Raw genomic sequence first — 25,527 nt, 5'->3', positions numbered from 1 at the left:
AAGCAGCTTTTTGATATGAAGTTTATATTTATATTTATATTTATATTAAAATAAACATTTCGCTTTTTATAACTAGTGCGCAGATGTGAATGAAGGCTGCTCCGGCTTGTGATAAGAAAACTGGGGGATTAATTTAGTTTAGCCGTTCCAAATCTTTTATTGTTTCATTCATAACGTTAAGCGTACATAGTCCTCGACGGCTGTCCAACCGGAGCGTCGTAGTAAAATGGACGTTGCGGTGCGCTTGGAGACCTGAAAGGATTGCCGGACCCGGCTCCAGGTCCAGATCCGTATCCTGGTCCAGTGTGACGAGATGGCAGGGCGGCGCTGGGGGCCGCAAGGATGCCCAGAAGACCCAAAATGAGCAGGCAGCACAATGCGAATTGATTCATGGCTGGCAATCGCAAGTGTTTCTGAATGCCAGCCTCCAGCAAGTGCTTGTTTTTATACGCTGCGTATACTAGTGCCCCTGGGATTGGGAAGCACACAGGGGGATTTTGCTATTCGCTAAAATCACCGACCTTGGGTGATTTCTTATCACTTGGCTGGGCCTGCTTTCTCTCCTTCCTCCCGCGCTTGGATTGCACCTTCACATCGAACTCCATGCCCCTGATGCAGCGGGTTAGATCGGTTAGATTGGACTCCACGCGCTTTTGCTGGAGTGTCAGGTCATGAGATCGCAGATCCAAGGCTCCACGTTTCTGTCAACATATACATATGTAGATGGGGTTTGACTTATCATCCATCATGTAAAGTAGCAACTTACTGTTCGCAGATCCTCCAGCTTTAACTGCTTTTCTATGCGAGTGTGATCGGGCAAGACAACCAGATAACTTCTGTGTTCGAAAATGTTGTGCTTTTATCTTTAGAATCACTGATGCAACTTACCTGATGGTACGGCCTCTGAAGTGGCTGAGAATAGATCGGATTATTGGGTTAATGTTCATGTTTAGGAAAATGAAAGCAGCTAATTTTGATTATTTCAAAAAGTTTGAAAGCTATTCCAAAGTTTTTATGAAATTTTAAACTAGATCTTTTGCTAATATGGTGTTGAAATATACTCATTCATATATATATCTCATTCCATGCCAAAAAGTATGCTGTGCTTTCTTGCTGTCCCCTAGGTGGCGCCTTGGTGACGAATGTCAAATGCCTGTAAAATTACCGTCGCCCTTGCCATTAGAAAAACACTATTAGCAAACATTAAGTAGTTCTATTAATTAATCTATTCATTTCTATTACCTATAATTTTATTAATTCTATTGAGTAGTTCTATTTATTCATTCGTATGTTTCGGAGGGCTTTCTTCAGCTCTTTGAGGACTAATATAAGTTCGCCCTTTGCAGTCTGTGCCTCAGATGACTTACTTTTCTCAAGGGCTTTGATTTGCATTTCCAGTGACTCTATTTGTGCGGCAAGTTCCATGATCCTCGCCTCTTTCCCCTTGTTGCCCTGCAAATGTTTCTTGGAGATAACGTGCCTTATAAGTATTTTTACCAGGATAGAAAGCCTAAGATACACACAACATGATACGTGTCGATACCGCCGCTGCCTCTGCCTCCCTTGTCAAAAAGATCGCTGAACGGGCGTCCCTTGCTGCAATAAAACGCTGGATTAAGGGCAATTCACACAGCGGAAGTACCTACCATGAAAACAGGGTATCCCTCGTCTTAAAAAGAGTAAGAATCTTATAAGCCCCCCGAAACATACTTTAAGCCTTACGTTCAATTTGTCTAATAAGTTTCCCCACGCAAACTAGATTTGGTAACTCAACTAAAAAGAGCAAGCAAATCATCCAAGTAAACCTAACGCCACTTGCTTTGCGAATATATTTCAATACTCGAGAATCAAAACGCACAAATAGTTAGGCAGTAGTCCTTTAGTTAGTTAGTTTCTCGCCTAAATCGTCCGTGATACATAAATATTACGGATAACTCACGATGATCTGGGACTTCTTTACCTTTATACGCGCAGCCACTGAGTTCAGTGCCACTGCTCTGCTGATCTTGCTTGGTTGCATGGGGGACGCAATGAACCAGGGTGGTGAGCACAAATTCTTGGTGACCAGGTGACAGCTATGAGATTCCTATGATGGCCCGCAGTTAATACGCCTCTCCCTAGCGTGCATTATGGCCTGACGGTGATGGTGGTGATGCATGTGTTTGGCTTCGTATCCGGTGCCCATGCGAATCCCTGCATCTCGATCTCCTGCTACTGCCTGGGCCACATCGCCCTGGAAGTGATGCTGATGTATGTGGCCTGCCAGATGGCTGGGGCCTTCGCCGGCTACTTGCTGCTGCTGCAGCTGCTGCCCAAGGAAGTGGTGGACAAAAGCAAGCCGGGCGTTTGCCTGGTGCAGCCGATGCACTCTCTGTCCACTGCCCAGGTGGTCACCATCGAGTGCCTGCTGACCGCGGTCCTCGTGCTCGGATGGTGCGCCTTGTGGGATGTGCGCAACGGAAGGTTCCTCGACTCGGTCACCATTCGCATGGGTCTTCTGGTGGTCGCCTGCCATTACGCTGGGGTGAGTTGAACGGCCTCGGATGCAGTGAATCACTTCCCTACACGCATTTCCTGCAGGGTCAACTAACAGGAGCCTGTATGAACCCCGCCAGCACATTGGTGCCCGCCATCTTCCACGGCAATCCGGACGCGGTTCTGTTGCAGCTGACTGGCCAGATCTTGGCCGCCGTCTTGGTTCCCTTTGTCTGGAACAATGTGTACACGCCACGCTATAAACCCTTGGAAATTCCCGTGTACAACTGAGCCGAGGCCCCGGAATGCCGAGTGTGTAACAATAAACATAAGCTCGACGCTTTGGGCTACCGTGTGTTTTATTTGATCAAGTGTATGAGCTATTAAATATTTACGATAAGCAGTTCGCCGTGCCGTAGAAGTAATCTGATTCAGATAAGCATGCCATTTACATTAGGTTAAATAAATAGTCGGTCGTGGAAATTCATTTAAGGTATTTATTTGCACGCTTCGCAACCTAAAACTAACCGCTGTCAACTCACACGAACTTAAACGATAACTTGTCCTATGGGTAGTAGTACATCAATCTAGGCGAGATCCGCCTCCGAGGTCCGCTTGGTTGACATCGTGGTCTCGTCCGCCTCCGACTCATCCAGCTCCCGCCGGAAGGCGTGCTTGTAGATCACCGAGGTGACCAGGGCCGCCGCCATGGGACCCACCCAGTAGATCCAGTGGTCGTCCCAGGCTCCGTTCCAGATGGCCGGTGCGAAGGATCGGGCGGGATTCATACTAGCTCCAGTCAGTTGGCCCTGCAAGGGATTTCAAATCGCGTGTTAAAGAAGTGGTTGCCAGTTGCCTGATAAATTAGCAACAGATAGTGATTGGCATTTTAGCGTCGTGGTTTTTATCTGCTGTTTCTTAAGAGCAGCCATCACTATCTGGATTGAGGAATCGGACAAACAGTTGGTGTGGTGGATGACTCCATGGCCATGGCCAACTTACCGCTGTGAGCGACAGGCATGCGATGGCCAGTCCAAACCGAACGGGCACCGAGTCCTGCTTGGTGGCATTGCGGGGATCCCAGACGCCGCAGCAGATGGAGATGAGGACGCAGGTGATCAGGAACTCCACGGCCAGGCCCTGCCAAGGGGTCAAGGTGCTGTTGAGCGACGTGAGGCAGACGCCATTGGGGTTTTCCGTGCTGTAGATGGCGCTCTCCGGGAGCACCGCCTTCAGCAGGCCGTATCCGATGAAGGCGCCTACCATCTGGGCCACAAAGTAGGCCAGAGCCATTGGCAGGGAGATCATGTTGTACACGTAGGTGGCCAGGGTGACGGCGGGATTCAGGTGGGCGCCGCACACACAACCGAAGCACTGGATGCAGATCAGCACCACGAACCCGAAGTTCAGGGCGCTCTGGAAGTCCGAGTTGGTGAACACCGAGTTCTGGACGCAGCCCATGCAGCCGAGGAACATCAGCATGGCGGTGGCTATCATCTCGGCCAGAACCGTTGAGATGTTGTCCAGCTGGCGGCGCTGCAGCAGCCAGCAGTTGGATTGGCTGCGGAATAGACAGGATTACCCGATATTAGTATCGTGCCTTCATGCAGTTCGAAGAGATTTTTAGATTTTGGACACGGATTTCAAGGGAATCACCTTGCCATGATTTCCGTGCGCCGAGAGAAGCGATTGACTTGAACGGAGACGTGGTCCGACGTGGACTGCACTCCAGACCAAGTACTCAATGGTGCGAATCGCATTCTATATCGCCGGCACTTAATCGCTGGCAATCTCGTCTAATCGCCTTAGCTGGGTTATCGCCAGCGGTGCTATGTGCTCCTATCTAGCCAACCGTGGCCGAACATTTGGGTTGTTGGACTCCATTCACTCGAGTGCGCCTGTCCCCCTTACGACGCCTCAAGACAATTCAAAAAGTGACAGGGCATTGAGTTAGTGGCCCACTAATCAATGTGATTTAGGCCTGCTGTCGTAAAGAATATTCACTCGCACCAAGCTGAGCCATTTTAAAGGACTACTGCTTATCATGGCCAGTGATAATAGTTTGTGAAATAGGGCAAATCGAGCCCCCAAAAACGGCAATATCGCCCCATCCCAATTGTATGCTATGGAAATACACAACTGCCTCCTAATCCTAAATATTCTGTTGCTCTATCATTACAACACGTATTGTTTATTGTTTATTCGTTAAGATTCGATTCACACCTATTGCACTACAACAACCTCGCCGATCATTCGTATCTTGTCATCGGAGCTTCTCAGGTCGATCTCCTCGTCGCCCTTAAAAGCCAATCGATAGATCAGCGAAGTCACAGCTCCGGCCACCAGAGGACCCACCCAGTAGATCCAGTGGTATGCCCAGGAGTCGTTCCAGACAGCGGGACCCAGGGACCTGGTCGGATTCATGCTGGCTCCCGTGAAGAGGCCCTAAAAGAAGGAAGTTTCCCATTAGGAAACGAATCGCATCGAGAAACGCACGGGAATACCAACCGCTGTGAGGATCAGACAGGAGACGGTCAGGCCGAATCTCACGGGCACCGAGTCCTTGAGCCTGGCGTTCCGCGGATCCCACACCGAGCATGCCACCATGACCAGGCAGCAGGTGATGAGGAACTCGATGAAGACCCCCTGAAGCTCGCTGATCCCGGGGCCCAGAACAGTCACGCAAACACCCGCCGGGTTGTCCACTCCCTTGATGGAGCTCTCCGGCAGAACAGCCACCAGCAGACCATAGCCTATGAGGGCGCCGGCCACCTGGGCCACGAAGTAGGCGATGGCCCTGATCCAGCCGATCACGCCGTACAGCCAGGCAGCCAGGGTGATGGCCGGATTCAAGTGGGCACCGGACACGGAGCCAAAGCACTGGATGGCAATGAGGATGGCCAGGCCGAAGGTGAGCCCACTGCGGAAGTGCGAGTTCTGGAAGAGCGGCGTTTCCACACAGCCCATGCAGGCGACGAACACGAAGACGGCAGTCGCCACAAGTTCGCCAAAGAAGCAGGCTATCGCGCTTCTCTGGTGTCCTGGCAGGCGCCACCTGGCGTTCGGATTGGACTCCTGCGATTTTTGCTTCTGCTGCGACATGCTGACGGAACTCGACTGCCAAAACGCGGGGCGGCTGCCCAAGTGACCCAGCGCGCCAGCAAATGTTCGGCAATCAATCAAAATCCATTATAAAACCTTAATGCTAATTATCGAGCGCAGATTTGGTAGCAGCCCCCGCCCGCCCATTCAGGATGGATCAATCCATCAAGGCGATTTTCGGGGGCTTTGCTCAGCCGTAATTATCGGCCTGATAAGCGCCACTGCCATTTCGCCCGATTTGTGCTCAATCTTATCTCATTAAGATCTTTATCGAGCGGCGTACGGGGCGCCGTTCCTTGGCCAATACTTCTCGTGCCAGCCAGTGCCTGAATCGCCACAACAAGGCCAATAAACCTGGCCTATGGTGTTCGAAGTGTTTCAGGAATTTCGGCAGAGTGCTGCAAGTCCAGCATTAGCATATCACCCATAGCTCTTAGTCCCCTTAGGCCGCATAGCTCATACATCATTCGTGGCCCCTAGACGGACTATAGTCCCCAATGGAGCACATAATGGCAACAACCGGATATAGTTGGTTCGCTCCGCTGATAATGTTCCATTTCTGCCGATTTGGAGGTACTTAAATATTTAAAAAACTTAGGAACAGATTTTTCAAAGACTGGTCAAGTTTACGGGCTTTTCTCAGCTTCAAGTCGTCAAAAAAGCTTATTGGCATTCAAGCCCCAAAGCTCAGACATCTTAATTGGAGATTGTAAAAAGTTTAGATAGTATGAGTTCGCTCAGTATGTTTATGGATGGCCCAGAAGTGCAGAACTTCAGGTAATGCATCCCCCAAATAGCTGCCAAAATGTCCCCAGTTTCGCCAAGAACTCGTGAGGACCATTAAAACAATAAGGCTTTGGCTTGTTATAGATTACAAATCTCGATGTTCTTTATTACGGAAGGCAATTAGTGTTTTCACCAAGTTGATTATCGTTCCAAGGCTTGAGTGCACACTTGATCGCTTTTGGAACGTTCGAGCACTTTGTGAAGACACTGCTAAGATTAGCGTACAACGAATGCATTATGATAAAATTCGGCATCTTAGATATTAACTAAATTAGTTAAGGCAGCAGGTTTACGACAGCTGGACGTCCTCCAGCTGCCGCAGCTTCTCGTTGGAGGTGATCTCCGCCTCCACCACCTCGCGGCGGAAGACGACCTTGTAGGCGTAGGCGGTGATGGCGGAGGAGCTCAGGGGGGCCAGCCAGTAGATCCAGTTCTTCTCGAAGTGCTTGTTCCACAGGGCGGGGGCGAAGGACCTGGCCGGGTTCATGCTGGCGCCGGTGAAGGGTCCCTAAAAGCAATGGGTATGGGTTAGTTGTCATATCTGAAGCTAAGCCACTGAACAGTCGGCTCGAACTTACGGCAGCACAGGCGAGACAGGCGATGGCCAGACCAAACCGAATGCCCACGGAGTCGTGGAACTTGGAGTTGCGCGGATCCCAAACGCCGCAGCAGACGATGACCAGGATGGAGGTGATGACGAACTCGATGCCGAAGGCCTGGCCCACGTTCACGGTGGCATGGGGCAAGGTCACGCAGAGTCCGGCGCCCACGGTGAGGGTGGGCGGGGGCAGCAGGACCATGAGCAGGCCGTAGCCGATGAAGGCGCCCAGCATCTGGGCGGCAAAGTAGGCGAAGGCCATGCGCAGGGTGACCATGTCGTAGACGTAGGCGGCCACGGTGACGGCGGGATTCAGATGGGCGCCGGAGACGCAGCCGAAGCACTGGATGGCGATGAGGACGGCGAAGCCGAAGTTCAGCACAATCTGCAGATGGTTGTTGGGGAAGAGGTCCGTCTTCACGCAGCCCATGCAGCCCAGGAAGACCAGGATGCCGGTGCCGATGAGCTCGCCGAGGAAGGCGGAGATTTTGTCCAGCGTCGATCCCTTCATTTTGAACACCTTACAGCAACTGAAATGGTCAGAGCAGCGCTTGAATAAGGCCGCACTAAAAAGCGAGCTGCCCTCTCTTTCTCCGCCCTAAGTTCCCTGCTTAGGCGCTTCATCAATCATATCCTATCTAATACTGTCCTGAGCCCTCCGATTCGCACCTAATCTGCTCGCCACACTCCCACAATCTCGACTATTGTGCAACTTTGTATAGTAGTTGCTGCTCCGTTCTAGACCTTTGCAACCGCGCCCCTCTTGGAGAATTTCCAGGGGTTTTCCACCCCTTGCGGATGCATCCCCTGCTGCTCGAGGTTCATTGACATGTCATCGATTTTCCAAACTTCCCAAGCTTTTCCAAACACAACCTATGCCGCCGATCCGAAAAACATTGCCTGGACTGACATGAAGTAGCCGTGTACTAAATTTAGCACGACTTGTGATTGCCTTTCGGCTGTCAATTGGGTTTATAGATAAATGGCCCACAGAAGCGAATCCAATCAAGGCAGGGCCGTAAAACAATAACCAATCTTTGTCACTCTTATCGGTTGAGAGCCACTCGATTCAATTGGAGTTCCCAGCGCTGCGAATTAAGCCGTTTATGGTGATTGTTAAGTCCCTGTTCCTGGTAGTCAGTTAACACGACACTAGAAGCCCTCTAAGTACGGGCTTTCTTCGCTTTTGAGTGCGCGATATTTACCGAATCTCGTGGCTCATCCTGACACTTGTGCTAATCGCTCAAGATCGCACTGTATTATCAATATTTTCCGGAGCTGCTGCAAGTTCACAAGGCGGCAGCGCGACTGTCAATGTCAATCTGAGGCGGTGGAGTAGCCATAGGCAAATATTTATATCGGTGTCTATATAATATTGCGTAAATCAAAGCCCATTTTTAGCCCCTGTGAGAGAGCACCACCACGCACACACACACGCACACGCACACGCACACGCACACACACAGTGCGAGAAACACACACAAAGGCGCGCAAATTAGCGAATCCACTGGTGAGCATAAAAGCCAAGTGTCCAGAATTATGAGCATCCTCAATGCTCATTCGCTGCTCTCGCGGCGCTCTGCTCCTACCGCTGTGTGCGGTTGTCTCTGGAGCGATGCTCCTTCTCGCTCCCACTCTCCTGCCACCTGGCTCAATCATCGCCAAATGTGAGAAACAGCTATTAGCACTGACATACTGGTTTTCTTCAATCGAATCTATAAAAGTTAAATTTCATTCACAGCATTTTGTCAGAATTATTGTAATAATAAAGAGCTGGGGAATGGTCTTTACATTACTGCTAAGTGAATTATCACTCGAATCCCATTGCAAATGGCTAGAGATTCTTGTGTTATATAAGCTGAAGGCCAAGACTTTTTCAATAGCCAACTAGTTCCAAAATGTAGGCCATGGCCAGCAGTGATTGCGGGAATTATCAGCAGCCATAGCTCCCAAAAAGCCACATTTTGATTGCATGGCATTCATGAAACCGAGCTGTAAACTTGGCATTACACCGTAATTGATATTGACAATCACCATGATTATTTTCAGTGTGGTGGGCGGTGGGCGGTGGGCTGTGCAAGTGCGTGACGCGCTGGCAATTGAAACTGGCCACCGCGTATTGATAACAGAGTGGCCCACTATCAATTACCACCGTCGATGCCTATCAATTGCAATTGCTGCAATTGAGGATGCGTTGCGCGAATCGGGCTACGCAGTGTGGCAAGCAAATCACGGCGAATCTCGGCACGCCTGTCCATCAAATGGCACGCAATTTGCGTAGTTATGTGGCTCAATAACAATTGGAGCGGCGCTGGTAAACAATAATAAAATGACAATAATTTAAAGCAAATATTTTCAAAGCCCCGCTGTTGCATAAACAGCAGCTCAGGTGATCTACTGCGAACTTCTGACCCTCCCTGACCACGCCTAATGTTTTCTATCGCTTTCCATAGCTAAAGCAGCTAAAACACATCGGTATGTGCACAGAATGTCCGCCGGTGGAGAAAATAGCACCGATGAGGCCTCTTGGCCCAGGGCCAAGAGCAAATGTTTGGCCAACTCATTGACAGTTGGTAAAAGGAGAGCGACACGTTTTGGCAAGAGACAAACAGATTAAAGGCAGCACAATAAACACGCGATGGATCGAGAGTTTAAAAATAAATCACACCCATCCGATGCAAAGCACAAGCTAATAATTTAATTACCACCTGCGCCTTCATCATATTTTCCATGCCCAGCAGGATCACGTATCATCCATGGGATCGCTGCATGGGCCACGATTTCCGATGGCCCGAGGGCCTAATTGGCGGCAAACGGCGCTGGGGATGATGGCTCTTAATTATTATAATCCATTCTCATTGTTTATCTAAGTGATGGGACGTGACCGGCGGTTCTGGGTTCGTATTTTGGGCGGTGCTAATGGCTGGTGCTGGCGGAAGTGGGGTCTGTTAATTAACAGAGGTGTGCGATGAGAACGGGGACTCCTCGGAGCTTTGCGAAAGCTCTGCTGCGAGGATGTGCAGCTTTCGCAGAGCTTCGATCGCTAGCTTTCGGAGAGCTTCTGCAGGAGCTTCCTTATCAGTCGGCGTTGTTATTAGCTAATTGTGACTAAGTTGGTGATGGAGTGATTAAGTGATAAAGTGATAAAGTGGTAAACCGTTGGCCAGAAGCTCGTCGTAAAAAACTTGTTAGCCTGAAGAACAGCCAATCAATCCGTGCTGATAAGCCACTGATAATGGCTGTGGCTGCTTAAGAAGTGATTTCTGCTAGTGGCCACAAAATGTTGGCCATAAAGCACACGCCACAACCACTGTCACTCGGCTGATAACGGATATCGAGCTGAGTGATTGTGTTTTGGGATTTGCGCTGTCCGCGGCGCAATATCACAGGCTTAATTTGGCCATAATTGGGCCAACTCAAATCGGATTTACTCGTCAGACATTTTGACATCGCCCCGCATTTATGGCTCAAAAGTGCTTCCAAAGTGCGATAGCGATCGGGTGCCGACTTATCGAAGCCAAACAACCCATGCCGCTTTATGGCATTCCAATTGCCAGCTGGATCGTAATTGAAGCTCATTACAGTGCCATAGGCGGAAGCCCTAGTCCCCATTGATCCAGATCGCAAGCAGCCTCTTCCCTTCTTATCTGTGCGGCTTATCAGCGCAATGGAAACTGCTGACGCTGGGGTTGCACAACAGGTTGTTGGCCCGCTTATTTACGGCTGTAAGTACGGGGGCAATAAGACGTGGTCAAAAGTACGGCGACATCCGAGCACACGACTCGAACAAGTCAGGTGCTCCGGCAGCTGAAGGTTCCTGATTTTGTGGCCAAAATCGGGGCTCCGTCTTATCAGCTGGCCACGAGGTTGGGCCACTCGAAACTAGATTGCGCACACTATGATTTGTGAAAGCTTTGTAATTATTAGACAGACAGTTCGCTAATTAGTGGCATATAACGCTAGTTCAGAGCACTGATATCACTCGGCACTCGGCAGTGACCTAGGCTACGCATTCCCCTGATTCCCTTTTGCCACGAAGGCTGCTCCCCGGGGAATTTATGGTCCGATGTGGCTGCTAATCAAGAAGTGCGCCATGCTATTTTTGGCACCTTAAGTGTGTAGCATGCAGGCCATCTGATAGTCCAAAGTGTGCTGGGCGATAAGGCCTGAGTGATTCTAGAACTAAGTTGCAGATCATGCATTATGCAACGGCCCTGTCTTGGAGTCTTGAATTGGAACTACTTTCTGCTCAATGGCGGCTGGGTCCGGATTGATAACCCCAGGCAGAGCACCTTATCAAGTGGCAAAGCAACCAACTTAATCGCAGTTCCGAGTGGTTGCGGCGGTTTGCCAAGCACAAATACGACGGCGTGGGATTGAATGACATCAACCAACTGTGAAGAATCGCAGGGTTTTGGCATAAAACTGGCTTAGCCAAGCGCAATTACCATATAGGAACTGCCATATCGGCACTTGACTGGCCCAATTTGAGCACGGCCAACCGGTTTCTCAATCATATGATGACTTTTCGACTGGGCCAAATCGAGATCCGTTTAATGGAGCCAGCAATCTGGCGATGGGGCACGCGATGCACCACTTGATTGATTTATCAAATTTGATTAGCACTAGCTCGTGAGTTCGCCGAAAAGATATAAATCGAAGGCATGTGCCAGCTTATATAAATCGAGGCTTCGTTTAGTTAGTCACTAATTAAGCGTAAAGGTTCGAACATGATTGAACTATCTCACTAATAAGAGCAGCTGTTTAATCAAGCGCTTTCGAAAAGATACATTTGAAATCGCTTGGCAAGTGCTGAAGTTTAAACAGGAAGAAACTGGCATTTGTAAATCTTTTTATACCGCCTTATAAGAGATCTCTGCTAAACACTTTATCAGACGCTGCGACCTTCAAGACGGCCAAAAATTGTTCACTTTGCTTGGTTTCATTTTTCGGTTTTTGGTGGGAGTTCTCGAATTGCGCAGATAAAAAACTTCGGGCGAGAACCGATTCCGCACACACCATATGCCGAGTTTATATGTAGCAGATACATTGGAATATTCCGAGTGCCCACCTAATACATTGGTACTTAAGGTATCATAAAATGATCAATTTGGTGCGGGCGCTATGCAAAATCGAAAAATCGCCTGATCCAAGGCCAGAAATTCCGTTCTGTACTTATCAGGCCGCTTTTCATTTTATAGAGTCGAGAATCAGGAATTGAGTGACCCCGCCAATCGTGTTGCTATACTTATTTTTCAATGATAATTTTGATAAGACCGCCACACCAGCCGACGTCTAATTAGTATACAAAAACAACGATGGTCGGGGCAAACATATATGAGTGTACGTATAGGTGGTACATTTGTGTAGCTAGAAGCTAAGTAGAGCAGCGGGCACAACTAATGTATGCACACAGTGTGGAATCGTTTTCCAAAACCAAAAGCATGGCACAGTTCTTTAAAAATAAACATTCTTCGTTAGAGTTGCTTTTCGCCACCAGGCAAGCGTGGGATGAATGTCAAACGCTTCTAAAGACGATTCTAAAAACGGGCTAAAGCGATGGCAGTATCTGTATCTACAGCTGAATTTCAACCCGACCTTATCTAATTACCCGCCCGATAGTTGCGCAATCGCCCACTGCAGGCTCGCCCATCATCAGGTGCAAATGCTAAATAATGCACATAATTACGAGTCAATAATGCGGCGGTCGGTAGACAACAATATTAATAAATGTGTAAATGAGCAGGTTTTCGATTGTTCTTCGCGTGTTTGATCACTGTTTGATCACAAAGCAGCCAGTGGCGCTGTGGAGTGGGAACACCGCTTTTTATGGCTAGACGGCGATAAGGCAGAAATGGAAAGCAGAAAGCTGAAAGGCCAGATAACCCAGAGATATTTGAATGAAATTAACATTAATCGGCCATTGCACACACTCCACTCCACTCTGCGCAAGATATGCGAATATTCTACACTCTGTTTTACTCTGTTTCACTGTGTTTCCTGCTTTCCTGTTTCGCTTTGCCCAAGAAGCAGTGCACGATGTTCGAAGGTGCAAGCCCGCCAATTCGAAAACGCGTTTTGCGAACAGCACTCGCCGTTAGTCGACGCGCTGCAGGCGTTTTCGCCACTTGTGACTTAATGGAATTTTGCGACAGCTTTGGTAATTAATTAACGCACACTCGAGACCACGGAGAGCCAAACTAACCTGCGTTCCGATCGATCGTTTGTTTGCTATTGAGCGTGGAAAAGGCCTCCAGCTAAATACGCGCGATCGACTGCGCGCGGGCTGCGCGGTCGGCGTCGCAGCTGGACACCACGGCGTATGATTGCCTAGCTATCAAGCAGCGCAGTCGGCGTCGCAGTTGGACTGCACGGCGTGTTAGTGTTGCTGCTTCCCAGCACAAGCAAGCAGTGCGAAGCAGTGGCTGCGCAGGCGGCTGCGAAAGTTCAGCTGCTATCGCCACGGCTGAAGAGACGCCAGCTGCGCAGTCGACGCTGCGTTCTTGCGCCAGTGATGTGAGCTTTTGATAGCGTTATCAAGCAACTTAGTTCACGTGAATATGCGCTGTGCTTTGTATCGCAAGCAGTGCAAGCAGTGGAGTTTGGAAACGAGTTTTGGTTGATCTCAATAAAAACATTCGCATCGTGATTCACACAGTTATTTCAATAACACCACCAAAATATTTGCCATTTCACAAGGAGACATATTAAAAGTTGCATTATAATACTTCCATTGGGGAATCAACCCATCCAGCTAAGGGAAAATACCATTTAGAATTTGATTGTCTCATCAAATGAATGACATACGCGTCAGCTATTTACATAAGTTAAACAAATAAAGTTAGTATAAAGCCCATATTTACGGACACAATAGTCACGCAGTCCCGAGAAAACAATTAAAAACCCACCGTTTCCATATTTGGACACATGGAAGTCATGCATACTGTGCAATTAAAATGAAGTATAAGTATGACAGTCATATTTGCCTAATATTTCCGCCAATTATCAGAACACCTCAGATGCTGAGGTTAAAGTTAATGAAAAAGCGGATTTCAAGTAGAAAAACACTCAATTTGCTCTCGAGTGGCGTTACCCAAGTGATAAGACAAACCAAAACTGATAGGAAGAGCAAGAAAAGATAGGGCAAATTAAATAATTAAGAGCGTGCCATAAAATAAATCAACAGATGACAAAATCCGTGGCAAGCGAGTGATAATCAATTTGAAAACACCCATAAAATTACCTAGATTGAATGAAGTGGCGCGCCCTCTTGGATAAGGGAGAGTCAAGGGGGAAGAGCGGATTAATAGCCCTGTTTACACTTACCTTCAAGGCTGCGGTGACTGGGAAACTTACCCGAAAGATTCCTGGCCGAATCGAATGGCACCCACTTGAGATAGCACTTATCACTTATCACTGATCACTCGCGGCCAACAGTACGTCACTCAGCGAAAGCTTTATCGCGCTTCGGATTTCCATGACGGATTCGGATTTCCTTGTGGCCTTGACACTCAAATCACACACTCGCCTTATGGCGCGCACCTTCGGCGACTTGCGCCCAAAGATTTGCATAGACCTTTCCGCGGCGGAACACATTTGAAGTTCGATAATAAATTATGGACATAGACATAGAAACTATGTGTGCCAGCGCTCGAGGTAGAAGCAATTTAGCTCGCTAGATTAATAAATAAATTCAATGAAACCGCGTCGAATCAAAGAGGCGAATGGAGGCGATTGATGTTTTGCAGATGCTTATCGACATCCACCATCCACCGCTAACTCCCGCGCATGTGACACAGTCCTATATACTCTTATACCATATCAACCATGTTACTATTATTATTATTCTTATGCCATATTGTTTGCTGGTCTAGGCCAGACCCGCTTGATTCATGAACACTTCGCTTCTGTCTGGCGCAGCTCGTTAGCCGCGTCGGGAGTCACCGAAAACTGGTTAAACGGCGTACTGGCCTGCGAAAATGCAAAACACATAAACAAAGCGGCGGCATTTGCGTTTTCTTGTATTTGCAGTGCGGTTCTCGATGCCGCAGCCGAAAATAAATGTGGGCTTTCTGTTTTGCTGCCTTTTTGCTGCAAACACTTGGGCGCACGTGACGTATACGCAACGTGGCACCACCGAAAGTGTGTCAGAAATGGGTATACGAAATGGTGTTGTAATAAATAGCAAATGATGTCGCACCTTCTGCGCGTCTGCTTGCCACTCGGTGGCTCCTCGCTGCCCATCTTTATTTGCTGAACGCTGACCGCGGACTGCTGCTGTGGCACTGGCATTTCCTCGCACTTTTACTCCAATTGCTTGGGCAATTTTACTTTATTCGCCTTTTCTCTCCTTGTGAAGCACTTGATGCGCGTAGCAACTAATTGAGTTTCCCGTTTGCAATGGTAATTTCGTATGAATCGGATGCCGTGCACAACTTCACTGCGTGTCGCGAATTCGGACTCTTGACTCGCGGACGGTGTATCTGTATCTGCGGAACGGGTATTTGTATCTGTATCTGCAGCCGGTACAACGCATGTGAGTTTCGCTTTCGAGCGCCGATCGACTGACTGACTATAGCTGTACTACGGCTTTAGCTGACTGGCGGAGAGTAAACGATGTCGCCGCTTAACAAAACCGAAGAGCAAAAGCCAAAGCGCCCATCAAATCAAATATCGCAAAAAGGCATGCCATAAAATCGAGGCAGCAAAAACCGTAAGTGCCATTAGACACGATACCCAATCACCAGGTGGGTATATACCCTACTCACATGCGATGCGCGTCAATCCAGATAGTGCCGATCAACAGCTGGGATTACTTAGCCGCGCTGCACAAGTGCAACTTTACCCAGCCCCATTGAAACTGATAATGAAATAGCATTGGATGAGTGCGCCTAAGTACTCCAAAGAAACACGCAAAGATTAATAACAAACGGCTTGAGATACAAATAATGTTCCAATGTTTACCTTATTGGCACAGATTTTACCTAGTATCCTATCCTATCAATAACTGACATTAGAAACTGACGGTTGCGCTGCGAAGGGCGCCTGCGAGGTATCCGACTAGTCGAGTACCCAAATGTTCCGCTTGCCCTCGGTTTTTTCGACTTTTGTTTTGATTCGACAGGTTTTCGCTGAACTATTGCGTAGAGGGTCATCACAAAGTGAAGTGATCTCTTTCGGTTCTTGGGCAACCCGACTAATTGCTCGTGGTGGCTGAGTGTCTCAGCAATTGCTTGCCATTGTTTCGCGCAGTGTAACGTAGCTGGGGCTTATCACTTATGTACATACATACATATGTACATGTATGGATTTATGGAAAAAGCCTTGTACATGCCCTAAAGCAATTCCGCATTGACGCAAAGATCGGGTTTTTATTTGATTAGTTTCAATCGCGTGCAATATGATGTGGTTGTTTGGGGCTCTGCAATGGGGGGTTCTTTTTTATCCACTATATGGGAGGCCCGTTTCGATATCACTTATCGGAAAGCAATTTATTGGGCGGCGAGTATTGCTCGGGTTGTAAAAACAAATGATAACAGTTTGTTCTGTGAGTAGACTGTAAATAGACTGCTGAAATGAGCTTACTGAATTTATGAATTCATAAACGCGTTTTATGGGAGACTGGACCTCTGCTGCTACCGTTATAAAAGGGTTGAGATACTTTCAAGAGATACTGCATACTTTTCGGATGCTACAATTATGGGTGCATACTTTTAGGCATTTTGACCGCTTTAAGTTGCCATCAATTGCTGTACATTTTAGTACATCTCAAGAATTCCACTTTATTATTATTATTCTTAGATTTTGTTTCCATGTTGAACAAGCGAAGGTTCCAAAAACCAACGCAGCTCTAAATATGTACTTATGGCGCCACCAAAAGCTTTTCAAGCTTTCGCTTGCATTTTTAACCTCTAGCTTTTATACCCTTAACTAGGGTATTACACAATAAGCGAGAAAGCAGTGCAAATTATATTATATTATTAACGCAAATTGTATTAATTTTTATAGCTGTGATATTTATACCTCATTGGGGAAGTAGCTTCCGCAATATCATACAATTGGGGTGGTTATATTGCTTATATAGCTTATAATAATACAAAGATACAACTATATAAGAACCTGGATATGATTGCCATAAAAGGGAGTTTCCCGATAACAAAGTAGTAAGCGAGTAATAATGACTTTTTACATGTTTCTAATTAAATTATAACTTAATCTACAATTTCAAAGAGCCAGCTGAAGTGCGTATAGACTAAGGCTGCTTCGAGAAATGAAATATTGGTATCTGGACGTATGCGAGAGATCAAAAATAGCCGACTCACGGCGATTAACAGGAATTAACATGTATCGCTAAAGTCGGCCAAATATTGACAATCGGCCGAGGCGAGTGAGTGACGGAGATCGGATGTATCCGGTCCAGCGATGCGGAGGAGAAGGCGGAGCTGGAGGCCCTGGAACTGGTTAATGTGAGTACGTATACGTATAATCGATTTCACACTACTTTTTAATCACTACAAAACATTTATTGTTTGCCCGCAGCGAGAAAAGTCAAACAAAAAGCGGCGACGAGTCGGAATGGGTCGAATGGCTGAACAAATTGACTTGGCCACATAATTAGGCACTTGCCCATGTCCACAGCTTGTACGATATATTCGTATACAAGTATATGTGTATCTACATATGCATATGTGTATTCCTTCGATCCCGTGCAGTTGAAAGTATCTCACGCAGTGGGACAAAAGGTTTTTATTGTGCGTACGCGTTGACAGCCTCAATCGACGGGGTTTGGCCGAGACTTACCTTTGGGTCGCATCGTTTGTTATATTTGTTATTTATTTTGCGGTTATAATACTTATGCACTGGCCGGGACGGAAAAATATTGGCATCCATTCAGCGGGACAAAACATCACGGCGTTTTTACAGTTTTCGAGCCGCGACCGGATGATAAATTAGCTTTGTACGTAAATTCAAAATGGAAAATCAGTATGTGAAAATATCCCCAGCTCGAGACGAGTCGAGTCGAGTAATTGTGTAAATATCTTGTCGCTGCATGACAATACCAGGCATCCCCATTCCGCCTTTCTTTGCCGCACAATGAATGCCACATTATTATTTTGTAGTTTGTCAACCAAACCAAACCGAAGCGAACCGAACCGAACCCAACCCCGAAAAGGCGTTTTAGAGCCGGGAGATGAGATGAGAGATGATAATTCAATGTCGCTCGGCCAGCGCACGGATGCAGATACAATATCTTTTTATACACATGATGACCGCGCAGGCCAAAGGAATTGTAATTACGTGTCCGTCGCCTTGTGCCGCATTTGTATCTTCATTTGTATCTGTATCTGTAGCTGTATCTGCATTGCGAGTATCTGCATCTCCAACAAAGGCATCAGCATAACAATGCACCCATTTCTGTAAGCTCCGGATCTGAACTTCTCCCCCAGGCCGCGCTGTTTCGCTTAATAAGCGCCTAAATAGTGTCAATGATTAATTGCTTTTGTGATTAGATGGAAATTTAATAGATTTTTTATTGTGTGCCCGGCCAAATTGAAATTCTATCAAGGTACAGATACTGGAGGCACGTCTGCTTGTTTTTGTCTCTGCAACAGCATCGTTATTACCCTCCTCACAACTTCAGTTCAGTTATTTGTCAGCTGAGCAAAAGAGCCGCATCATTGTTACCAATTTCGAATTCAAATTGAAATTCACACTCGTCACGCTGCCAGAAAGTGCCAGAAACGCTTGATCTGCTCCCTGTTTTTGGCCCCTTCCAAGTGCCCTCAACTTGTTAGCTTTCTGGGCAGAGAACATAGACCGGAGACCGGAGACCGGAGACCAGTTACCCAACCCCCCGAATTCCACTTATATTAAATGTAATGCCACCGCAAAATCCCCAAAGCCGACCGAGAGACCACAGGCAAACGGAAATAGATACGCAGAAGTCCTGCGACTAGCAATCTGCTCAAATCCCACACAAAGTCGCAAAGAAAACACACATTGAAAGGGGAAATTCAAGTGGAAATTACTCAATTACAAGGCACGTCCCCTGCGCGCCAGTTCTCCGGTTATCCTGATTATGATAGTCCAAGAACCTTGGGGGAAACCCTCCAAGTCGCCGGCGATGTGCGATAATTACACTGCATAAAAGCGGGGGAGACAATGCAACGACAATTATGTAACCCGATAAGAGCTGGCCAGCGTGGAAAACTCAGACAAAACTTGTGAAATTAATAACCCACCTTCGCTGCGAGTTGCCGAGTCTCCGAGTCCCCCCTTCCTTGGCCAAACATATTTATTACAAATAAAGAGACAAACACAAAAGCACAAAAGGCAAACAAATAAAGAGACCTGGCCCAAAACATTCGAGGACGGAAACAACAAAGCGTTTGGGCCATTTAATAGGCTTAACTAAAGTCTGAAGTGTTGACAAGTTGTCGTGGTTCGATTTACACATGAATTTGAGCAGAAAACTCGGTTCTGTGTGCTTATTTAGGCCGAGAGATACAATTATTGCATCTCCTTCAATTGCTTTGATCAGTTCCCAAACACGTAATTCATAGTTAAGCCGGTTGGAGTGTGCTCCAAAGGTTTTCCGATTGATTAACACATGGGCTTGCGTCTGCATCTCAAAGATACACAAAAACCACTTGTACAATCCGATTCATTAAATTGGATTAATCAATAATTTATTTAAACTTCTGGTCAAGGTGTGCTTTTTCAATGCGAATAATTGAATATATAATCAAGAATTGGTATATATATATCTTTTATCTTTTGTATCTGTATCTTTTTTATCTACAATTTGTAAGCGAGCAAAGCCTTATATCAATCATGAAGTGAATCTACCCAACTAACGAATACATGATACGGAAGCTTCCCATTGGCTCAGCCGCAGAGGAGCACTTTGATTAGATACTGGAGAGCCGAGCAGCAAATGGCAGATTCAGAACGAGATGCAAATGTATCTTGTGTGTAGTACTTGTGCATTAAGATTGCTGCCCTCGAATCTCCCCACCACCACCCACCCACAATGTACACGAAGTTCTCTGCCCGTTTCGTTTCGATTCCAACATTTCCTTTTCCAATTTCAATTCCAATCTCAATTCAAATTGTGTGCGCACGCTCTCGCCGCTTGCCAGTGTGTGTGTATCTCGTATCTGTGTGTGAGTGCCTCTATGGGCCACTCGCTCGCACTCGCAGCGCCCAGCGACATCTGCGGGCCTGCTCGCTCCTCGATTATTTTATCTGTCCGCAGGCAGCCAATCGGATGGCAGTTTCATCGCCAGGTGAGCTATTCGACATAAAAAGCGCTTATAACCACACCTCAATCGAACAGCGAGGGGCGCTCCAAAAGTAGATAGCACACATAGTGTGCGGACTGAACTCAGACTAACTCATGCACACCACACTCGTTTTATGGCCGCAACACCTGATGTGTGTTTCTCCACTGCCCAGCCGGCCAGCAGACCAGACCACATAAATTCGTTTTACGCTCTTTTAATTGAGTTAGCTAATTAAATGTTTCGCTTGCCCATCTCCAGCCCCTTCCCCTTCCCCATTGCCATCCCCACCCTACCGCATCCCGAGCACTTTTTGGCGTGGTCGAGAGCCGGAAAGGTCCTCCCCTCGGAGTCGCACTGTGGGAACCTGCACAGCTTTGGCGGGCATAAAAATGTGCGCCGTAATTGTCGGTTGCATTTAATTGTGATTGGACACCACCGAAAAGACGGGCTGTGTTTCACGCCCGCAAGCTGAGTTTTCCAGGCGCAGTGTGACCAGGCTGGCATTTGAGTTCGATTAAGCGTGCATCAATACTGCAAATTGATTAGATGTATTGAACTAGCGTTTAGCTAATTAAAATAAAAATCAGCTCGACCCCTTTTTAACGCTTACGTTTACGTGTAACGTTCGTTTTTAACTCACTACGAGTCGAGTATTCGGAATCACTGCAAATTGTGCTTGGAATTGTGCAACCATATTTTCCCAGGCCCCAGTAATTGTTGTGCACACACCTCCGCCCTCCCAAAAACCAGCCCCATTTTTCCCTCTGCACTGCGAGATAATTTCACGCAGTGCTAATTAATTGCCCAACAATCGAAGCGCTTGGAATGCAGCCTAAAGAGTCTAAAGAGCGTGGGAACTGGCCGAAAACTGAATGAAAGGCGGCTCAAATCGGGCAGAGGAAGTTGTCGCCTCGGTTTGGACAAGCCGAAAGAGTTTTCACACCTGTTTGCCGACCAATTGACTTCACCTCTGCCTATGCGCTCGAATAAATAAGGAAACCAGGGGGCTGAGAACCAAGATTGATACGCAGATCGAGCTCCAAAGGCGGAGGCAGCAAATTCAATTAGTAATAAACAAGGCCTTGATATATGCACGGATATGAATGCCTTCCCGGGGGGCACAATCGATCGAATAGGCGATGATTCCTGGTTCCCGACTGCCGTCCACACGTGTGACTATAAAATTTATTAAAGCCCGGGGGCTGGATAGCAAATCACTTGCGTGGGCACTTGACTCACACCGTATTTTGCAGGAGTCTTCGCAGTTTTGCGGCTGCAATTCGGTCGGAGCCTAATAAAGCAATTCAGGGAAATCATTTGGGAGGCCATTTGAAGTGCGCCTATTAAATGCGGCAAGAAATCACAGCCACGGCACTACAAGCTGTAAACTTGTTGCAGATCAAAAACGGCTGCACCCTGGAACGGGGTAGCAGCACAACCGAGGCCACAACAATAGTGACCATTTGGAAGTGGCAAGCTATGACACTTAAATTGCTGTGTTTAGTTCATTTAACAGTTCCCTTACAGGGCAGAGATAATCAAAGGTATGTGGGATAATCTGATAGGTACTACATACTATAGAATACTGTGTATTATACTATGCTCTATACATGGTATATATTGATATACGTTAACTGTTATTAGGCGAACGAATATTTGCTATTTTGCTAGTCTGGGCTGTGTATAAATATAAAAAGGGAGCGGCGATGGCAAAGGGCGAGGCACCAACGCAGCGTAAAGAGATCAAAATGAACTCATTTGGAGAACCGGAGGAGAGGTGGCATCGGGATGCGGCGGCCACAGACCTGGGTCTCCCCGTCGTCCCTGGAGCAGGAGGTAGCCGACTCCCTCCTCCGCGATCCTCGCTCCTCGCTCCACGATTATGGGAGCACTCGGACGAGTTGCCTGTGAGCCTGTGTAAATCATTGGGGGGCGTATAACGCAGCTCTTTGCTCTTCATTTGTTGTATTTTATGCGTACATGTTCGCAGAAAAGTCGTAAAATTATTAAAAATCGTTTAAGTATTTCGGCATCTTTCATCGCTGCCACAGCGGAAGCAAATGCCGAATCTTCCCCCGCCAGAAGAGCCCGCCGCAGATTCTTCGTAGAGAGAGCCAGAGTCGCGTCCACAACATTGTTTTCCACAATTATTTCCACAGCTCCACCCAAAGTCCCCCTCCCCGCCCGCGACTTTCCCCCGCCGCCTCTCCGTCTGCCAAACCGTGCGGGTGTGCGGTGATCGATGTGGTGTGGAAATTCTGGATCGCAGGTCCGAGGGGACTTCTCTATGGAGAGGGCAAGCGATCCGCCCTCGGGCTGGTTAAATACATGTTATTAATGCTGTTATAAATCGATTTTCCCGCTGACCCACTCCGATCTGTTCTAGTTCTGCTTCCCACAGAGCTATCCACTTTCCTCTGCACTATCTAATGGATCTATAAATGTGTGTTAATTGATGATATTAGGGTCCCGGGGCTAAATATGGTAACAAACCGCTCGAGTGTGGAGCGATCTGACTAAATTGTTTATTATACTTTCCAGTTTGATGATGTTTTTCACCCATCTGAGGGATTATAATTAATACTCGTTGATCGGTAGTTTAGTTTTGGTTTACTCTAGGCCAGAACTATTCTTCATATCTAGGCGGTTCCTGAAATGTGGGGCCATTGACATCATGAATATCTACGGACATGGCTGAGTTGGCATCACAATAAGTGCATTGTTATTTCAGTGACGGATTGCAAAACTCGAAAATGCGAGCTGTTGGCAACCCTGGTCCTATCAGATGGCGATTTCTAGTCGCAAATTACCATGGAGTGAACTCTGTACCCGGTTGCTCGCTCGGTTACTTGATGGGCGAGCATTTTTGCGGTCTTTTCGCCGGCATTTCAGCCTCAGACACACTCGTACACACACACATACACAGATGTGCGGTGTGTGGTGTGTGGTGTATGCATAAACACGCTCGTACGTTTTAATATTTAGTGTTAATATGTTGACGGATTTCTGGTCATAAAAAATTTTGTGTGGAACGGTCCACGTCGTCATCCTTCTCCTCAACCGCTCTCTCTCTCTCTCTCCCTCTGCCTTACTCGCGCGCTGTCTCGCTCGCTCCCACCGTCGCATTACAGCCACTTGGCTATAATTTTCTTTAATGATGAAAGTTGGGCTCGAGTCGAGCTCCAAGTTAAGGGTACAGAGAGAATAATTGTGGAATAATAAGTTTTAAGTAGCAATTGTAGCAGTATAATTCCAATACCAAAAATTAAGATCTGCACTTTAATATTTAAGAAGCTGGAGCGCACTGTGGCAGAAGCATGGTCACACTGGGCCATTTGAAAAGTACAGTTGAACAAGGCACAATTTAATGGCACTATATTGTGTATTTCAAATCGACTCACAATTTTCCAGGGTTTTTCCTTGTGTAGAAGCGAAGTTAAACTCGGACTCCAAGCCTTGGGAGTTCATTAACATAACAAACATTGTGGAGTTTTGGAGCCTGACTCGGGCCGAGCTTGAGTTAAAGTTAAAGTTAAAGTCGCAGCTGGGGCGGCAGTCGCAGTTGGGGAGGTGGAGCCTACGCATTATAACAATAGTACGAAACCTATTAACGACAGCAATTTTAACTGCAGCTCCGGCGAATGCGAACGCGAACGCGAATGCGAATGCGAATGCGAATGCGAATGGCGACGGCATCTGCGAATATGGCCATTACTGTGGCTGGGAGTTGGGAGTCCGATTCGCTGCGCATCGCTGCATTTCATATTTCGCAAACGGCACGCACATGAAATGACATAAATTATGTGGCAATCAATTATCGACCTGATGATCGCGGGCAAAAGCAGCGGCGTTTACGGCAGCACTTTCTGCTGCCAGTTGGGGGCGACTGGGGGCGCGTAGGGGGCTTGGATCCCCATCTCCATGCCCATTTGCAATCGATCAGCCTCAGCCGCCAGAGCAATTGGCTGCTGTCCAACCCATCGGCATTGGGCGAAACTCTCACCAGCCAGCAGCCAGCAGCGAGCAGCAAGCAAAAAATCGAAAATCGGGAAAACACAACTCCGTTTTTGCCTTGGCTTTGTTTTTGCTACATTGTAACCTGGCCACTTTTGGGCATAAAACACGAAGAGGAACGAAGCGGCGAAAAAGCTGCAAATACATCATCCATATTCATAGCCCAGTATGATTTTCCACTTGACAAAAAGCACAGCGAGCGCAATCGGCCGATGTGGGAATAGTGGGTCAAGTCACACGCAAAAAACACTCCATTAACCATACACTACAAATTCCTCAATTCAACACTAACTTAAATGATGTCTCCAGTAAAGTATCTACATAATGGTTGCACACAACTGTTAATTATTTAAGCCTGTTGATTACATTTACCTCTAATTGCTTAATAACCGCTTTTAAGCATCTTAGCCCCAGTAACTTTGCTCTTCACTCCATTTTGGCAGAATGCTGTTAAGATTGAGATGTCTTCGCAAAACACAAGGCTCATTATATTGCTAGAGATCCCATAAAGTGGTAGCTTTCCTGCCAATTTCCTTCGAACTTTCTCGGCCAACTGATGAGCGACTGACACTTCCTAATTTGGATCCCTTCAGCGGGCATTTTGTGCGGCAGCAAGGTGAGCTCGGTTCCACGGTGCACATAATTTAGTGGATGCGTTTTTTAGCCAACCGTCTGGCTCTGGCTGTCTCTCCATCCCGCTCTAGGAGCAGCCCCCTCTCGCTCGCTCCTTGGGTGCCGAATGGCTGGTATCAAGGGGCTCAGTTCGATGGATGGATGTAAAAAGTTATTCGCAGTTCGTTGCTGTCTATTATTTATTGCCGTTGAAACGACGACGTTTATTATAATTCGCATTTCGAAGTCTTTTGATTTTCGGCCTTTTTGTTGCCATATTGTGCCGCTGTTATTGTTGCTGTTGCTGTTGCTGTTGTGGATGTTGTTGTTGTTGAGCTGGGACCGAAGTTGGTCTAAGGCGGCCATTTTGCCTGCAACATTTTAATATGCGGTTGTAAATTTAATACGCCCTGTTGTCCATAAACACATAAACACATATCAATAAGTGCAAGGGGCCAGGCGACTGAAACTCAGCCGAAGTATTTCCACTCCGCCATTGCAGTTTTTGCAATTAATTGCTTTGCACATTAATTAGGAGTCTGACTTACTGGCGAAGCCGTGTCACTTGGCGACACCAAAGGTCAAAGGCCGCTAATAAGCGTTAGACAAGTTAATTTGAATATAACTCTGGCGGATGTGTTTAGCCAGAGCCAG

The 25,527-nt window shown here is 47.2% G+C and overlaps 7 protein-coding genes across 9 annotated transcripts; 1 reads left to right on the top strand and 6 right to left on the bottom strand.

Annotated features, from left to right (window-relative positions):
• Window positions 1–7: 7 nt before the first annotated feature.
• On the bottom strand, window positions 8–402 carry LOC6547916 (immune-induced peptide 18). The gene has a single exon (XM_001976399.3). The coding sequence runs from the start codon at window positions 390–392 to the stop codon at window positions 177–179; it is 216 nt and encodes a 71-aa protein (XP_001976435.1). The 5' UTR covers window positions 393–402; the 3' UTR covers window positions 8–176.
• Window positions 403–477: 75 nt separating this feature from the next.
• On the bottom strand, window positions 478–1,168 carry LOC6547917. Its single transcript, XM_001976400.3, has 3 exons — window positions 889–1,168; window positions 767–836; window positions 478–701 (listed from the first exon to the last, which is right to left on the bottom strand). Exons 1-3 carry the CDS (start codon window positions 945–947, stop codon window positions 501–503), a joined length of 330 nt encoding a protein of 109 aa, XP_001976436.1. The 5' UTR covers window positions 948–1,168; the 3' UTR covers window positions 478–500.
• A 35-nt stretch (window positions 1,169–1,203) lies between these two features.
• Window positions 1,204–1,758, bottom strand: LOC26526287. The gene is made up of 3 exons (XM_015157289.2): window positions 1,647–1,758; window positions 1,524–1,596; window positions 1,204–1,464 (listed from the first exon to the last, which is right to left on the bottom strand). Exons 1-3 carry the CDS (start codon window positions 1,706–1,708, stop codon window positions 1,273–1,275), a joined length of 327 nt encoding a protein of 108 aa, XP_015012775.1. The 5' UTR covers window positions 1,709–1,758; the 3' UTR covers window positions 1,204–1,272.
• A 63-nt stretch (window positions 1,759–1,821) lies between these two features.
• LOC6547918 (aquaporin-2) lies at window positions 1,822–2,766 on the top strand. Its single transcript, XM_026980452.1, has 3 exons — window positions 1,822–2,068; window positions 2,122–2,524; window positions 2,581–2,766. The coding sequence occupies exons 1-3, from the start codon at window positions 1,941–1,943 to the stop codon at window positions 2,764–2,766; spliced, it is 717 nt and encodes a 238-aa protein (XP_026836253.1). The 5' UTR covers window positions 1,822–1,940.
• Window positions 2,767–2,958: 192 nt separating this feature from the next.
• On the bottom strand, window positions 2,959–15,566 carry LOC6547919 (aquaporin). 2 transcript variants are annotated; one of them, XM_001976402.3, is made up of 3 exons: window positions 15,162–15,566; window positions 3,478–4,036; window positions 2,959–3,284 (listed from the first exon to the last, which is right to left on the bottom strand). In XM_001976402.3, exons 1-3 carry the CDS (start codon window positions 15,251–15,253, stop codon window positions 3,063–3,065), a joined length of 873 nt encoding a protein of 290 aa, XP_001976438.2. In that variant the 5' UTR covers window positions 15,254–15,566; the 3' UTR covers window positions 2,959–3,062. The 2 variants fall into 2 exon arrangements, with proteins under 2 accessions (XP_001976438.2, XP_026836304.1); XM_026980503.1 differs by lacking the exon at window positions 15,162–15,566 and adding an exon at window positions 4,132–4,233.
• Window positions 4,635–5,591, bottom strand: LOC6547920 (aquaporin AQPcic). The gene is made up of 2 exons (XM_001976403.2): window positions 4,984–5,591; window positions 4,635–4,920 (listed from the first exon to the last, which is right to left on the bottom strand). Exons 1-2 carry the CDS (start codon window positions 5,575–5,577, stop codon window positions 4,699–4,701), a joined length of 816 nt encoding a protein of 271 aa, XP_001976439.1. The 5' UTR covers window positions 5,578–5,591; the 3' UTR covers window positions 4,635–4,698.
• On the bottom strand, window positions 6,433–13,265 carry LOC6547921 (aquaporin). Of its 2 annotated transcripts, none has more exons than XM_015156066.2 (3): window positions 13,167–13,265; window positions 6,942–7,491; window positions 6,433–6,871 (listed from the first exon to the last, which is right to left on the bottom strand). In XM_015156066.2, the coding sequence occupies exons 2-3, from the start codon at window positions 7,470–7,472 to the stop codon at window positions 6,653–6,655; spliced, it is 750 nt and encodes a 249-aa protein (XP_015011552.1). In that variant the 5' UTR covers window positions 7,473–7,491; window positions 13,167–13,265; the 3' UTR covers window positions 6,433–6,652. The 2 variants fall into 2 exon arrangements, with proteins under 2 accessions (XP_015011552.1, XP_001976440.1); XM_001976404.3 differs by lacking the exon at window positions 13,167–13,265 and adding an exon at window positions 8,167–8,326.
• Window positions 15,567–25,527: the final 9,961 nt, after the last annotated feature.

Source organism: Drosophila erecta, unplaced genomic scaffold, assembly GCF_003286155.1.
Source record: "Drosophila erecta strain 14021-0224.00,06,07 unplaced genomic scaffold, DereRS2 tig00000092-arrow-pilon, whole genome shotgun sequence".
NCBI lineage: Eukaryota > Metazoa > Arthropoda > Insecta > Diptera > Drosophilidae > Drosophila > Drosophila erecta.
This window is presented reverse-complemented; position numbering and strand designations above follow the sequence as displayed.

What these genes read in the sequence shown, in the direction of transcription:
- LOC6547921 (XM_001976404.3), bottom strand. An exon ending in CCTGTCTCGCCTGTGCTGCC is followed by an intron (nt 6,872 to 6,941) that starts GTAAGTTCGAGC and finishes CATTGCTTTTAG; the next exon opens with GGACCCTTCACCGGCGCCAG.
- LOC6547916 (XM_001976399.3), bottom strand. Translation starts at nt 392, where the DNA reads ATGAATCAATTCGCATTGTGCTGCCTGCTCATTTTGGGTCTTCTGGGC.
- LOC6547920 (XM_001976403.2), bottom strand. Translation starts at nt 5,577, where the DNA reads ATGTCGCAGCAGAAGCAAAAATCGCAGGAGTCCAATCCGAACGCCAGG. An exon ending in CCTGTCTGATCCTCACAGCG is followed by an intron (nt 4,921 to 4,983) that starts GTTGGTATTCCC and finishes TCCTTCTTTTAG; the next exon opens with GGCCTCTTCACGGGAGCCAG.
- LOC26526287 (XM_015157289.2), bottom strand. Translation starts at nt 1,708, where the DNA reads ATGTTTCGGGGGGCTTATAAGATTCTTACTCTTTTTAAGACGAGGGAT. An exon ending in AGGGATACCCTGTTTTCATG is followed by an intron (nt 1,597 to 1,646) that starts GTAGGTACTTCC and finishes GTTTTATTGCAG; the next exon opens with CAAGGGACGCCCGTTCAGCG. An exon ending in GTATCGACACGTATCATGTT is followed by an intron (nt 1,465 to 1,523) that starts GTGTGTATCTTA and finishes GTTATCTCCAAG; the next exon opens with AAACATTTGCAGGGCAACAA.
- LOC6547918 (XM_026980452.1), top strand. Translation starts at nt 1,941, where the DNA reads ATGATCTGGGACTTCTTTACCTTTATACGCGCAGCCACTGAGTTCAGT. An exon ending in CACAAATTCTTGGTGACCAG is followed by an intron (nt 2,069 to 2,121) that starts GTGACAGCTATG and finishes GCCTCTCCCTAG; the next exon opens with CGTGCATTATGGCCTGACGG. An exon ending in TCGCCTGCCATTACGCTGGG is followed by an intron (nt 2,525 to 2,580) that starts GTGAGTTGAACG and finishes CATTTCCTGCAG; the next exon opens with GGTCAACTAACAGGAGCCTG.
- LOC6547917 (XM_001976400.3), bottom strand. Translation starts at nt 947, where the DNA reads ATGAACATTAACCCAATAATCCGATCTATTCTCAGCCACTTCAGAGGC. An exon ending in TTCAGAGGCCGTACCATCAG is followed by an intron (nt 837 to 888) that starts GTAAGTTGCATC and finishes TTTCGAACACAG; the next exon opens with AAGTTATCTGGTTGTCTTGC. An exon ending in AGCTGGAGGATCTGCGAACA is followed by an intron (nt 702 to 766) that starts GTAAGTTGCTAC and finishes ATATGTTGACAG; the next exon opens with AAACGTGGAGCCTTGGATCT.
- LOC6547919 (XM_001976402.3), bottom strand. Translation starts at nt 15,253, where the DNA reads ATGCCAGTGCCACAGCAGCAGTCCGCGGTCAGCGTTCAGCAAATAAAG. An exon ending in GGCAAGCAGACGCGCAGAAG is followed by an intron (nt 4,037 to 15,161) that starts GTGCGACATCAT and finishes TCTATTCCGCAG; the next exon opens with CCAATCCAACTGCTGGCTGC. An exon ending in CATGCCTGTCGCTCACAGCG is followed by an intron (nt 3,285 to 3,477) that starts GTAAGTTGGCCA and finishes AATCCCTTGCAG; the next exon opens with GGCCAACTGACTGGAGCTAG.